The sequence below is a fragment of the Eptatretus burgeri genome, chromosome 12 (genome assembly GCF_056783735.1).
Source record: "Eptatretus burgeri isolate ZD-2024b chromosome 12, Ebu_testis_v1, whole genome shotgun sequence".
Taxonomy (NCBI): Eukaryota; Metazoa; Chordata; class Myxini; order Myxiniformes; family Myxinidae; genus Eptatretus; species Eptatretus burgeri.
In genome coordinates, this window is record NC_140972.1 from 16582052 (window position 1) to 16597973 (window position 15922).

Genomic DNA, 15922 nt, shown 5'->3' on the forward strand with positions numbered 1-15922 from the left:
TACACCATAAAGGGCCCTCAGGTGAGATATCTCTACAGGTACATGTATAGTTAGCCCAAACCCGTTGTATAGAGGGAATTTATGTGATCCATTCGGGCTGCGATCCTTCAGTTAGTCGTTTTTCTTTCTCTATCTTTTATTTCAAACAAACAAAAACATGGGCTTTTCCCGCCATTCTTCCCCGCGCTTGGTGTGAGGGAAGGGGAAGGGCAGCTCGCCGCCGATTGGTGAATGAACAGCATGAGGCGGTCGGGGTGAGGGAACGCCCCTTTTTGAGAACCTCCTCGAAGGAGGGTGGAGCCGAAAACGGGGCGGAGCGAAGGGCGGAACCCCGCGCTATAAAAGACGGACACGGGCAGGGCATTCTCTCTCTTCCTCCACTCTTCGCTCGTCTGCGTGTGGTTGTTGCTGTTGGTGGTTCGTTCGTCTACGAGTTCTTCAGAGAGTTCTCCTACGAGTCCAGCTGGAGGGAGTCGAGTCGGCGCATCCTCGTCCTGGGCCCTGTCGCCGTCTACAGCGGGAGAGGGCGAGCCTTCTGCCAGGTGCCGGATGCCCCGTTCGTGGCACGGAGCGGCTACACGTGCCGGCGCGAGTCGCAGACCACATCGGGGGAGGCTCGGATTCGAGGTCAAGGATGCGACGCTGGACGACGCGTGCAGGGAAATCGCAACTTTCTCTTTTCCTTTGGGTTCGTGTAAATGACTGTGGGTGGCGCCTGTCCTTGAAGTAAAACTGGTTAAGTGTTGCCGTGTGTCGGGTTTAGTCGGGACATCTCTTTTGCCTGTGATTGTGTATACGTGCCATTTCTTGACTTGCTTTTGCTTTATTGTACATGATTATTGTGACTGTAAATATGTGCCTTCCATGCTGGTCTGCGTGTGCAATTAAACGTGCTTGTGTGAACTTGTTCCCCGTTTCACTGCGTCCTTTCCTTCGTTTGAATTTCCATCTTGCATCACGTTAGGGGTTCGTAGTGGGTTTAAAATGCCCGGTAATTAATCGGAACGATCAAGGCCAACGATAACACCGCTCTGTTATCACTGTAGCACGGAACGAACCGCTTAAGCGGTTCGTGTCCGGAGTCGGCCTATGGCGTGGTACGATCGCTCGATCACTCGCGCAGGTACTTCGGTAGATCGAATTTGGTGAGCAACCCTATCCTGCATGGGTGGGCAATTGGCACGATCGTGGTGAGGTTAAACCCCCACCTGTGACTAGCTCCCGGCGTTGTTCCGAGAGGGTCACGACTGAATTGTCCGTTCTGGTGGGCGAGGCGGCCGCCATTCGAGTCGAGCGGCCGATTGCACGCCGGTGGGCGTGAATTCGCAACAATACCAAAAGGAAAGCAAAAACAATAAAATAAAATAAAAGGTTCCCATGTGGAGTACACCAAGATTATCGACGTATAGTGACATCAATTAATCGGGCCAGAATTGTTTGGGGATAGAACTTGCAGGAGCATGTCAAAACGCACTGAAGGTGATCTTGTAGAAATGTACAAGCATCAGCACATGCTGAAAATCAGATCTTTAATTGCTTTAACAACTCTCCAATGCACATTCGAATGAGCAATGAGCTTACTTTTGATAATTTCTGCCAGTTCCATTAAGCCATTGGCATGAGATGCCAAGAGATCATTGAAAAATTTTCAAGCATCAAGATTCATAAAGTTGGGCTGCAAGGACGGCTTCGAGTTAAGCACACTCGTCTCTAAGTTATCTAGCCTGGGTTTGCATTCCGACCGAGCTATAAACTGTCATCTCAGTGTTTCACAGGTAGGGTCATTCACCAACTTGTATGCTGTTCCTGGGATGGACATTAAACTGGGTTTCCTGTCTGATGGCACAACTGGGTGGACGTTAAAGATCCCACGGTGTCCTTCAAAAAGAGTAGGTGAGTTATCGCCAGCAGCACAGCAGCTGTCCTTCACAGGGCAGCTCACCGGTTGACGGAATTGGGGCAAAGCCTTCGGGATCCCCAATCTTTGATGATAGAAGGGAAACCACGGGGTAACCTTCCCAGGTCAGATTGTGGTCGTGTGTGTCGGGGTGGTGCTGAGGTGTCATCCACCAGACGGCAATCTCCTTGGGTTAACCGGAGGCGGTCCCTTCGGGTGGGTGCCTGGAATGTCCTATCCTGAAGAGAGGATGATCACCTGTCTCTGTTATCATTTGAGCTCAAGTACTTGGACATCGGTATTGCAGCACTCTCTGAGGTTCGGAGACCGGATTGCGGCGAGATCATGGCGGGTGGTTACACCTACTATTGGTCTGGTCGCTCTGATGGTTACCATGCCCAAGGAATTGCTGCAGCTGTGTCCAATAAGCTGACTCCAATGATAATTGAGGTAACACCGGTCAACGAGCGTATTATGAGACTAAGGATTCGTCACTCCTTGGGTGTCATTTCCCTGGTCTCTGTATATGCTCCGATTGAGGCGAGCGATCTCACCGTGAAGGACGCATTCCATGCCACGCTGGAGTCTGTGGTTGATCAGTGCCCCCAGGTGAGATACTCTTCTCATCTTGGGGGATTTCAATGCATCGACTGGAACTGATAGGGATGGTTATGAGACATATGTTGGTCCCCATGGGTCTGGAACTGTGAACCAGTGTAGCACTAAGTTCCTTGACTTTGCAAGAAGTCATGGACTTAAGGTGGCTGGTTCATGGTTTCAGCACTCACAGGCTCATCGCCGGATGGTTGTATGATCTCATCAGGATCATCCAGATCTGCAGGGTCAACCGGAATGCTCAGTTCCTCAATACTGACCACAGGCTTGTTGTCGCAACTCTGAAGTTGTAGCTTAAATCCAGGAGAATGGTACGTTGTGGATAGCTGAGGAGTTTGCGAACAGGCCGAGTGAAGATTTGGTGGGTCTGGGTGCTTTGGGAGATCCTGAAGAGTTGTGGAGTGTCTTCAAGACCACAGTCCTTGATGTTGCTGGTGGATGTCTTGGAACTCACCGTAGGGCGAAGAAGAATTTTGTCTCTCAAGGTGCACTAGATACCATTGACCAGTCCCAGGGCCAGGCTGAATGGCAGAGCTGAGCTGTTCAGGGAGCTGAGGTGTAAAACTGAACGAGCATTAAGGGTGGACAAGGAGGCCTATCTGCGAGGAATCTGTGAGGGGGTAGAGCATCACCCGTGGTCAAGTGATTCTCATCCTGCTTACAGGGGAATTCATGCAATGCGTTCCTCCAAGCCCGTCCATCGGTGTACTGCAGTTAGAGAAGAGGGTGGTGGGCTCTTGACAGAATAGTCCGAAGTGAAGGCCCAATGGGCCGGTTACTTTGAGCGGCTGTACCAGGCTGATCCACTAGCTGTCGAGTTGGATGTCAGGGGTGGTACAATCCCAACTGCTGACCGTTCCAATCCACTGCGGTCCACCTTCGTCTGTGGAAACACAGGCTGCCGTTGAAATGCAGTAAACCTCCTGGGATCTGTGGTGTCCATGCTGAACTTTTCAAGGCTGATGGAAATGCTGTACTCGTGCCGTTACATGCAGTTGTGTGCTCTGCCTGGAACAAAGGTATCATCCCAACTGACTGGAAGAGGTGCCTTGTTGTCCCTCTCTCGAAAGGGAAGGGTGATTGCCAAGACTGCAACAACTACCGAGGGGTGACGCTGCCCTCAGTGCCAGGCAACGTCTTTGCGTGGTAATTATCGATCGGTTCGCCACCTTCGACTTTAGCACCAGCGTCCAGAGCAGTAAGGATACACACCAAAGAGGTCAACCATTGACTGTATCCTTGCTCTTCGGGTCCTCACCGAACGCAGACGAGAGTTTCGGCAGGGGCTGCTTGCAGCCTATGTTGCAGCCTATGCTGCCAGCAGCCAATCGGGATGCCCTCTGTAGGATTCTTGGTCTTCATGGGGTGTCACCAAAACTGATCAATCTGATGTCTGAACTGGAGACATGACAGAAGTAAATAGACAGCATGATTTGAAACAAATTTATTTATTTAACATTTGAAGAATATTTGATCCATTTTAAAACATACACTCGTGTGTTGTTGACTTGCCATTTGCAGATTTCAATGCTTTTACTCTTTCAGGTATAGAACTAACAAGTTCTGAAATTTTCTCTTGTGGGATTTCTGCCCAGGCTTCCCGCAAAGGGGTTAGCAGTTCTGCCCGTGATGTTGGTTTCCTGGACTTTTTCCGCACAGCTCGATCAAATATGGCCCAGAGGTGTTCAATGGGATTCATCTCAAGAGACTGACTTGGCCATGGAAGTCGCTTGATCCCATTTCTGTCCTGCCATTCTTTGGTTTGTCTTGCAGTGTGGCATGGAGCTCCATCCTCCATGGACAGTGTTGTTTTTGACCATTTGAGCAGTGAAGAAGACGGGGAGACGTCCATTCTCAAGGATAGAAATGTATGTCGTCGAGTTGATGTTGCCAACACACTCCACAAGCTCTGACCGACCAGTGAAACAGATTGCTCCCCACACAATCACTGAAAAACCACCGTGTTTGACAGTTGGCTGCAATCGGTTCAAAGATAACTCTTGACTGGGAAGTCTCCAGACCCATACGCGTCCAGTCAGAAAATTAAGCAAATTGGGACTCATGAAAAAAATGATAGTTTGCCAAAACTCCAAGAGTTTGGTGGCCATCTCATCAGCCCACTTCTTTCTCCTTTGAATGTTGGCTGGTCGAAGGAGAGGTTTTCTGCTAGCTCCTCTCCCATAGTAGCCCAGTTGAAGAAGGTATCACAGGCAGTTCTTGAGCCAACTTGGACCTCCTCTGCAACATCTGCTGCCTTGCAATGGGGAGTTCTCAGTGGACCGCATGACAACAGCTCGAAGATACCTTTCTGAGGGCCCAGATAGACCAGAACGGGAAGCTGTGGATTCCTTGCCTTCGCTAGTGAATAGCACAATCACCCGATTGACCGTAGAAAGTGGAATGCCAAGGTTTTGAGCTATCTGATTATGGCTGACTCCACCGTGTGATTGCCCAACAATTTGTCCTCTGAAAATTGTAAAGTTTCTGTGCTCCCTGGGTTCAAGGCATAGTTAATTATGATACAAGACACAGGAACTCGTTTCTGCAAAGAAATAGTTGAATATTAGTACAAATCATTGAGCAAAACTGCGTTATGCAGATGGAATGAAATTTGTGTTTATTTACTTCTGTCATGTCTGCATACTCTGGTACAGAGAGTGCTGTGAGATGTGGTGATACCATCTCTGACTTGTTGTATTTGGCAATTCCATGCCAAATACACTATTACTGGAATTCTTTATTATTCTTTATTTTCGTCACACATCCATTGCCCTAAAACTCCTCCTTGGGCTTTTGTCTTAGAGCACTAACAATTATGTCTTTGAAATGGCTGCTTTCAAGGAAGTGCAGTGTCAACTTTTGACCTTGAAATTCTCAAGGTTAAGGTCAAGGTCACACAAAACGTCAAAAACACATTTTGCCCCATATCTTCGCCCTACGGAAAGATACAGGTCAGCCGCTGACATTTTCTGATAAGTCACAACAGGGCCTACAAAAAACCTTACTAGATCAAAGTTGTCTGACCTATATCTTCTGAGATCGGTAGGGATCAAAGTTCATGACGTTGGTCAAAAACACATTTTGCCCCATATCTTCGCCCCACGGAAAGATACAGGTTCGCTGCTGACATTTTCTGATAGGGCACAACAGGGGCTACAAAAAATCGTGTTTGACCAAAGTTGTGTGACCTATATCTTCTGAGATCGGTAGGGGTCAAAGTTCATGACATTGGTCAAAAAAACATTTTGCCCCATATCTTCGCCCCACGGAAAGATACAGGTTAGCCGCTGACATTTTCTGATAGGTCACAACAGGGCCTACAAAAAATATTATTTGACCAAAGTTGTGTGACCTATATCTTTTGAGATTGTAGGCGTCAAAGTTCATGACGTTGCCAAATACGTATTCGCTGCAAGCGAATGCAGCCCTCTAGTTCCCAGTTGTTATTGGAGTTCTTCAGGGGTGTGTACTGGCCCCCACACTTTTTCAGCACTTGTATGGATCAGATTCTGGGGAGGATGTCGGAGAGATCAGGATGCGGTGCATCATTTGGGAATGTCATGGTCTCTAACCTTGATTTCACAGATGATGCAGTCATCTTTGCAGAGACTCTGGATATCCTTTTGGGGGTCCTCGAGGTGTTGAATGAGGAGTCGGAGCCGCTGGGATTACGGGTTTCCTGGGTCAAAACTAAGATCCACGCATACAATGACATCTTGGATGCTGCTATCTTGTCTGTACCTGTTTGTGGCAAGGATGTTGAGGTCACGGAGAGATTGACTTACCTTGGCAGTGATATTCACGTCTCTGCTGGCTGTGAGCCAGAGGTCAACAGACATCTGGGTCGGGCCTGGGGAGTCATGGATTCACTGGATCATGGTGTGTGGCGCTGCCGGTACCTGTGTGGGAGGAAGAAAGTCCGAGTCTTCAGGTCCTTCATGCTTCCAGTGTTGTGAGACTTGGACTGTGACCAGGGATCTGAGACGGAGACTTAATTACTTTGGTGCCAGGTCTCTTTGGAGAATCTTTGACTATCGCTGGTCAAACTTTTTGTCCAATGAGCGGTTTCTGAGACTCAAATGAGATTTGTTACCTGCATAGTCCGTGAGCGTCAGCTGTGGCTGTATTGAAATGTGGCTCGTTTTCCTGATGCTGATCCTGCTCAGCAGATTCTCTCAGCGAGGGAGCCTCGTGAGTGGAGGAGGCCAATGGGCCGACCACGTGCCTCATGGTTGCAGCAGGTTGATCAGCATCTCAAGGAGATGGGGATGGGCCAGCCATCTGCCTGGGGGATGGCCAGACGGGGGTCCCTGGAGTACCGGCAGAAAGTGGACGCAGCGACATGATGCTCCGACGCATGCTCCCATCCATACCTGACCTGACCATGGCCAAGTTCCTAATTCCTGCCCTTACTACTTTGTCTAGTGTCAGACCTGGCCAACTGCTTAATCATGATGGACTTGGGCCAAAAACCTTCCCCGGCAAGAAGAAAAAGAAGAAAAAGAAGAAAAAGAAGAAAAAGAAGAAAAAGAAAAATTCAAAAAGGTGATCTCTAAACAAAATAAAAATGGAATGCATTTTAAAGGCAATGTCACATGGATGTTTTTTGTAGATCACGTATGGAAACTGATAAATACATTGCAGTGTATGAATAACAAAACCACTTGTAATATACTGAACTTAGAGTAAAGCAAGCTATAATCAGAATCTCACACCATCAATTGACTTGTGGTGCAATAATTACTTTTTGGCTCTCCAAGTGGTGACAACATGCATTGAAACAGGGTGCTCCAGCATAAAGCTGTCACTAATTACTGTCACACATTCTATTAGAGATTGTGAAAAGTGAACGGCAATGAATATGACTGGTGATAAGCACCATAACATCACAATTTTCTCACCGATTTTAAAATAAAAAATAAAAATAAATAGCCGTTTGATTCTGAAAATACAGGGCATTAGTCCATAAGCCAGTAGGGTTGGTCGGTACCATCTGGGGGGAATAATTCTCATTGTGATTTTTGGCAAGGTATACAACCCTAGAGTTAGAAAATGTGATAGCATGGCAACGGTGGTAGCTTTTTGTGTTATCACCCTGTTTATATGCCTAGCCTTAAATAACATTTTGCACAAAATGGCCTGTACAAGGTAAGACATCCGACTTCAACTTAATTTTTTTTTTTTAATCAGTCAAACATTAACATGGAAATTTGTCTCACCTTTTGCTAGGATCATTTGCTTCTCAATAAAAAGTGCTAAACATGCCTAGGTTGAAAGTTTTGTCATTGATATATATATATATATATATATATATATATATATATATATATATATATATATATATATATATATATATATATATATATATATATATATATATATATATATATATATATCAGTGCCTATTTCCTGTGTGGTAAATCATACCGCCTTTAGAAAAGTATTTGTCTATCATTTACTGTGGAAAGTAAATAAAAGTTCTGGAACAATATAATTACATGGGTGTTTAGCAAATTTATTAAGAAATCCAAAAATCTAAATTTATTTTTTGTATGTTGTATATTAAGATCAATATAGCAGACAATGTTACCCCACCCCCCAATGAAAAAATACCTAATTTGGACGGATTTATGTAGTTTGGTCAATGTCATGATATTTTACCTGTTGTTATTGAAGAATACTTTCCAAGAATCAAACAAAGGTAAATGATAGCATGTTCATGAACAAGATTAATGTTTTTTTCCCTGTAATTTCTCAAAAAGTACAAAATTTCAGGGATTTAGATACTCAATAATGCACATATGAAGGTATCAAACACCCGTATTACACAATATAAACCAATAAGACAAGAGCAAGATGATTAATCATGTGCAATCTGATGAATGAGTCAAAGGTGAAAATGAAACACAATCTTCTGTTGTTGGGCATAAAATTACAGAATAGAAACACAAATGTGGTGTCCCACACTAACAAGGCCATTACCGAGGCCCAATGTGTTGCTGAGAAACATATTGTCTCATGAACCAAAGGAGGAGACTGGGACCATACCCTGTGCAGAGCGTTTGTGCTGCTTAAGCAGTCTCCTTGGCTATTGGGCACAATCCTGGACGGGTTGCCACTCCGACACAGTATACCAGCATGCTGGCACTCATTTTGCCGACCTCGGAAGGATGACAGGCCAAATTTACCCCACCTGGTATTAATTCAACAGCTGAGCAGGATCCAAAGCCCACCACCCTAACCATTAAGCCAACAACAGGCATATGAACCAAAGACGGGTCCTTTATCGTTTCTAAGACATCTCTGATCATATGCGCTGATTGTAAGTGATATAAAATGTTCAAGGTGAACTTAAAAATCATAATCATTATCCAGTTCTTCAATACCCTCATCTAAACTTTCCCCATCGTCTGACTCAAAGATGGATATGTTCTGCAATGTATCAGCACTGGACTATCAGTGCCTGTAATTGCAAGCACCAAATGCGAGGCTAGTTTAAAGAACTGTTTTGAAAAGCAAATAACATGAGCTACATGCCGAACAATTTTCAAGAAGACATAGCCTATAATGAGAGAGCCATTAGTATTAAATAGAATGTCGTCTTCTGTCTTACGCCGGTTTCAGAAAAGTTTATTTTGGGATGGGGTTACTAAACGACTAATAACACACAAAAGGCTACCACCAATGCAATGCTATCACATAGTTTCTGACTGTAGAGATGTACACCCTGCCAAAAATTACGATGAGTATTATTCCCCTCGGATGGTAGCGGTGGCCAAAAATTACCGGGTCTGGCTCATGGCCTAAGAACTTGCATTTGTGAGTTTGTGCCGAGATTCCAGTGTTTATTCTCAATTTGTGTGCTAAAAGATACAGGTCCAAACAGGCCACCTGGCCGATCTCAAGATGTAATGTATGCTCAGAAAAACTTTTTTGTTAAAAGTTGTCAACCATGCTAAAAAGTATCACCATGGTCCAAGGTTTCAGATAGACCCAGTTGACATCACAGCATTTGACCTTAGATTTCAAATATTGAGGCAAAAGGTCAAATTTCTATTTTCTTCATGAATGATCTACTATCTGTTTGCTTTCACGAACCAAAGAAATAGACAAAATATTGACCAATTAATGAGTTATGGTGCTGTAAAGATTGAAAATAATAGGAAATTGGGAAGAAAATGCAAATATCTCTTAAACCGTTTGACTCATAAAATACTTACCAACTGATGTGTCCTCAAATAGGTATGTGGAAACCAAGGCATTCAAGATCATTGGAATTTCCCACGATGAAGCTTAATCTATGGGCCTATCACTTTGCCATCACAGACAGGTCAGTGGTCTCTGTCTTCTACAACCTCCTTTCTGGTCTTGCCCAATCTGCGCTTTCTGTGCTCTGTCTCCCCTCCGCACCCCCCTCACACCCCCCAGGTTTCTGTGGGATGCATATGGTCTACCATCAACCTCTTTCTGGTGAACTTCCTAAAATCCAGAATCACTGCTCATCTCCACTCATCCATTCCTCATTTCCTCACCTGTAAAACCAACTTCCACATTCTCTTCAATCTCATTCTTCCATTCAGGTCTTCAAGACAGCTGTTCACCACCATCGCAGATCATCACGCATCCAAAACCACATTCTTTTCTACTCCCATTAACCGCCCCACACCCCCTCCAATTTTCCACCCCAAGCCCAACTCCGTACAAATTTCCAGTTTTTCTTTCTTGAGAGTTTGCTTCTTTATTCATCTTGTCCACCTTGTGCATCTTCTCCAACCCCACCCATTTGTCCCAAGTCTCCCTCTATTTTGTCCTTCAACTCTGCTATCGGTTTCCCTCCTCTCTCGACTGTGCCTTTTGTTCTGTTGTGTCCTGATCCATTCAGTGTTTGTCTTACACTAAAACCCATTATATATTTCAACAAAAAATGATTAGTCATGTGATACAACACTCAATAGTGAGCTATTTGTGACAAATGCTCTTTAATGGAACGATATGACCACAATATCTGACAGCTCTAGATTTAGGATCACAACTAATGCGAAAGTATTTATTTATTTTAAATACAATGCTGATATAGAAGGCAGTGGAAATAATTAATGGGTATCAATGGAATTGTATCAACACTGATTTGGCTTATCAGGATATATCTCATAAAGATTAAGATTTCAAGCTTCTGAAAATGAAGATTAACATGCCACTATCAGATGGTCAATTAAAAGAAGAAAAAATAAATTAAAATATCCATCTGACAAATGTCCATCTGACAGAATGGTGAGGTGCAGTTCACCTCACCATTCTGGTCTCGTTTAAATGCAGTAGCAGTGCAAAGACTGTAGTTGACTCATGCCCACAGGGCAACTGAGGATGGGCACCACGATTAAGATGCTGCTGATGAAAAAACTGTCACCCACAATCCCTCGAATGAATTATATTTTTTTTTAACATCCGAAGATTTATTTACTTATTTATAAATTACTTTAGAGAGGTTTCAAGGCCCAAAATATTTGGCTTAAATAGCAAGTAAAGCACTGGTGTAAAATTACATTTTGATAATGATTGTACCATCACTACCATGGCATTTCAAATCTCCAAAGAGCAACTGAATGTGAATGGGATATAGCTAGCTTATCGTTTCATTTGAAGGACAGCAGACTCAGTTGTGCAACGTCCTTTTTTGTGGAAATGTCCTATTCTTTTAAAAATAAACTTTAACCACAAAACTCAAAGATGAGGTATCCTACGAGGGTGGCTCAAGGTTAAGCTGCATTGAGTTGTCCAATTTCAAACGTTTTGCACCACTCAACCGCTTCGGCATGAGAACACACACATGAGTAATTTATACAGCTAATCTCCTGCAAATGTAAATTCACGAGAGACTATTACACAACACTGCTCCACAGGGCAGCCTGAAAGTCACTTCACTCCTCCCCAGTAAAGCATTCGTTCTTAAACAGCTATTATTAATATACAGGTTTTATTGTGTATTGTGCAGTACTTACAATAATTAATCAGTCATTGTATCTGTGTCAGTGTTGCTACATACCACGGAGGGGGGAGGGAGTGAGGTGCAAGTAATTTAGCAGGGGTAAAGCAACTTTCAGGCCACCCTATATAACGTTACATTATATCAAGAATGCCCTGTGCAGCTGCAACATAACCTCAAACAGAAGTTTCAGGACGTACACCACAACTTCACAAACCTTCAGTGTTTTCTATGATGTCCATAGAACAAGTGGCGGTTAGTCTTGAACCTTCCCTATACATCAACCCCTGTCATTCATCTAGTGATTAGAAAATACTTTTTATGAAGGACAGATGGAATAAACAAGTGTTGCTTTTTGTTGTATTTTAAAATGGCAGCTTAAAAATTTATTACAATTTGTATACGCCATGGACTTTACACGATCACACTTGTTCAATGACCAAAACAGCACAAACAAACAAATTCTGCAAGTGTTACTGTGTTTGTAGACTTGGCCTCACCAACAGAATACCAAATAAAGAATAAAAAGGTTTACCAAGAGCGAGTCAGAGTTGGATAGATCCATATTCGAAAATGATGGTACCACCATTACAAGGAACTTGTGCACAGGAGGAGGCCATTTGGCCCAACATGCCTGTGCCACACCAATACCAGATTTAATAAATCCATCAATACCCCTTCCCTTCGTGTGCAGCCTATTAGCTGCTGCACTGGTACTCATTTCGCCGATCTCGGAAGGATGACAGGCTGAGTCAACCCCCTGGTGTTAATTCAGTGGCCAACAGGGCTTTAACTCAGGACCCTAGGATCCCAAGGCACTACCCTAACCGCTAAGCCAACACCAGTTTCTACAAATACTTGCACTACTATCTGTTCTAAGCAAGGTCTGGGTCCAAAGTTTTCTTGAGTCCCGGACGAACACCACTCGGCAGTCAAAATGTTGGATCTGAGTCTTGCCTACCAAGCAGCTATACGAGTTGGTAGTGCTTTGGTTTTTAAATGAAAATAATAAAGAAACATCAGGTGAGAGAGATTCACTATTATAAACACAACAAATGCATTTCATCGTTCTTCCCTCCCCCCCCTCCTACAATGGTGAGCCACAATGGAAGAAAAGAAACTACAATGGTGAGCCACACACCTGTGGGTCGACAAGCCAGCCATGATAAAGCGGAATCACAAGAAGGTCAAACACAATGCATTCTGGTGTGTACTCAAAGTCGGTGACACCGGTAAAGCGCACGTTCACATCCAGGCCTGTCTGAAGCTTGTGCATTATCATGATGGCATCTCCAATGTTCTGAAATAAAAAGTGTACATGAACAATCATGTGCAAATAAAAATAAAAACCAAGATTTGCAAAAGCTTTTTCAACTTTTTTAAGAGGGGGGGGGGAATAAATAAAGAGTAAATCATGTGCAATATTAACATCAGCATCATCAATAGTAATGATTCCCCATCACATCTACACATGTTACTTTTGGATCAGAGTAATGCTGCATGTAAAGCAAAGTTATACATGCTTAAAGTGGCCAGAAACAGATTACGAGAAACAATCCACCCTTTCAATGTTAAAGGGAGATTATGTGGCCTTAAGTATGGCAATGGGGAAAACAAAAGAAAAAAGGATCTTCGTGTTGTACATATACTCAGTCATGCATTTAGTGTTTGCAGTGGCCAGTCCAGAAGGCGAAGTTGACAGCATTGTCAATTGTAAGGGCGTTGCAAAATAAAGGCATTCCGATTTGACGCTAGAGTCACAGGACTCGTTTTCTGCGCTCATCACATCGGCTGAAGTGGTTTTCGGGCGTTTTCAAAATTCCTGCAGTCAAGAAAATGGTCGGATAAATTTTCTCGACCAAATGGCAAGAAAAATACAAGCGCAGGGCACATACTATACGGTACCAATGGGTCGAGAGAATAAACGGATAGAAAAGGTAGTTTAAGGTGCTTTTGGCAGTTTTATAGACTCACGGCACATGCAGCTCACAAGTCCAAAGCAACTCGGTATGACATTAAACGGCTTGTTCCTTCCAGTCCACTTAAATTCCTTTTTAGGCGATTAAGCAAACCGGTGAGGGAACAGTAAGAGGCTTGTGGTTGGGAGTTTGTGCCGAGATTCCAGTGTTTCTTCCCAATTTGTGTGTTAAAAGTGATAAATATATGTGGAAAAATTACAGGCCCAGAACAGGAATCGTCTGGCAAACCGTACCAGTGCTCTGCCATCTGAGCTATCTGGGCAACCCACCGGCTGAGCGACCAACGCAATTCCTCCACATATAGAAATGCCACTCTCTTTCCACATAAAGAAAATGCCGCCGTGTGTTAAAAGTTGCAGGTGCAAACAGACAAACTGGCCGACCTGCAAAAGTATGCTCAGAAAAACTTTTTGATGGAATTTTTTTTTTAAAGTTGTGAACCATGCTAAAAAGTATCACCATGGTCAAAGGTTTCAGATTGACCCTGTTGACATCATGGCATTTGACCTTCAATGTCAAATATTGAGGTCAAAAGGTCAAATTTTCTTCAAAAAAATCTTTCCTATCTGTGTGCTTTCACGAACTAAAGAGCTATAGAGACAAAATATCCACCAATTAATGAGTTATGGTGCGGTAAACACTGAAAAGTCTGAAGAAAAATGAAAAACATCTCTTAAACTGCTCGACTCACAAAATATTTGCCAACTGATGTGTCCTCAAATTTGTGATGCATGAAAATGTTTCAAAAGGTTCGGCCCATAGTATTGGGCACTCAAAGGGTTAAACTTGGCTTAGATGCAGGCTTCACTTATGTACACTTCTTGTCAGTCTGAGTCAGTGTGTCTGTCACACCCTGCTTACATATACCTTTCATCTGAATCTTAACATGTATGATTGAACTTGACCAAAAGTAAACAAACTATACCTTGTTTATTGATTTTGCAATGCCAAGGCCATGTGGTGCTTTGCTTCTGCGGTGGTGGGTTGTTATTTTGGAGATGTCAATCATGGCTCATGGCATTATCCCGACAGTCACTGCACTTGAGCAAAAACGAGATTCCTCTTCCACCATCGAGTACCCATGCTGTTTTATCTGCCAATAAATCAAGAGAGTGGGTGAAGAACGACATGTCGGCTGTGAGGATGGGAAGAAACGCATCAGGGATGCTGTGGCTGAACGAGAAAGGCTTACCGATCGAGCTTCTTTACCCATTCCAAATAGACTCGACTATTTCTGACCATGACTGGAAGGATTTGGAGATGAAATGGCACAAGATGTGCGATGCAAACTTTCCCTCAGAGAGCTATTTGAACAGGCTATGGAGAAAGGTCAACAAAGAGAAATGGAAAGTCTTCTGCAGGAGCGATCAGTGGAAACAATTTCCAGCCATTGGAGTCCTTCAAACTGAAGCCATAGACACAAATTACCATCAATTAATTTGGAGCTTTGCAAGTTTTGTCAACGAAAGGACAAACCCAACCTACATAACATCATGACGATGAACATATCTGAGGGGATCCTTCACCTTTCCCAGGATGATTTTGTTATGCGAGTTCAGACAGCTGTCGTTGACCTTGGTGCCTCTGAAGACAAATATCACACCCAATGCCTAATTGAGTTTGAAAGGAAAGTGAATAAGCAGCAGGGACAATATTCTACAGATTTCAACCATTTAAAAGAACTTTTCCATAAATTATGAGATGGTCTTGCTTGGGATCATGTCTGATATGAGAAATGTATAGGACATGTATCTAGCAATCGCTGAGGAAAACCAAACAGTTGTGCCAGATCGACTAATTTCCATAAGAAAAGTAACTTTGGAGATAAACAATGACCTAGCTCAGTTCTTCAATGCCAAACTTGCTGCCACTGAATCGGAGCAAAGTGAAGAAATGACAGGTGGCAGTTTCCACAGCATGGGGAGTCATACCCAGGCGAGACGTCAGTCACGAGGAGGTGAGCACATGCTTGATTCTCCATGCTTTAGAAGTGGCCGAGTCAGGATAAAGAGAATCATTGTAAAATGCAGAGACATTGATGATATTCTGTTGTTAATTTCCGTCCTTGAGGACGAGACCGATACGTGTGGATAATGAGTAGTACTTCCAAGGATACAAAATGCAATACTGTACATGATATTGGTCAAAAGCTACCACCTGTTGTTGTGGAGAGCATCCTTGGTTTTCATGTGCCAACCGGCTGTGACATTGTCTCCCCTCAATAGCTGGCATTGGGAAGAAGACACGTTGGACAGTTTATCTTAAAGGTATTCAGAGCTACTCCTTGGTGTAGGAAGAGATGACCCACATGGTGATGTAGAACAATTTCTTTGCCATTTATACCAGGCAGCAAATGTTACTGGTGGATGTAGCAAGGCGAGATATGCCATTTTTGAGAGAGACAAAAAAAGCCAACCAGCATACCATTTAGAAAAGACACAAATTACC

General features: G+C 43.6%; 1 protein-coding gene across 3 annotated transcripts in view; it reads right to left on the reverse strand.

The window, feature by feature from the left end:
• Positions 1–15922, reverse strand: part of LOC147015163 (ubiquitin carboxyl-terminal hydrolase MINDY-1-like) — a 115452-nt gene that overhangs the window by 40419 nt on the left and 59111 nt on the right. For all 3 annotated transcript variants that reach the window (XM_085849684.1, XM_085849683.1, XM_085849685.1), the window contains one exon: positions 12637–12795. In XM_085849684.1, coding sequence (XP_085705810.1) covers positions 12637–12795 — 159 coding nt within the window. The remainder of the gene's footprint in view (positions 1–12636; positions 12796–15922) is intronic.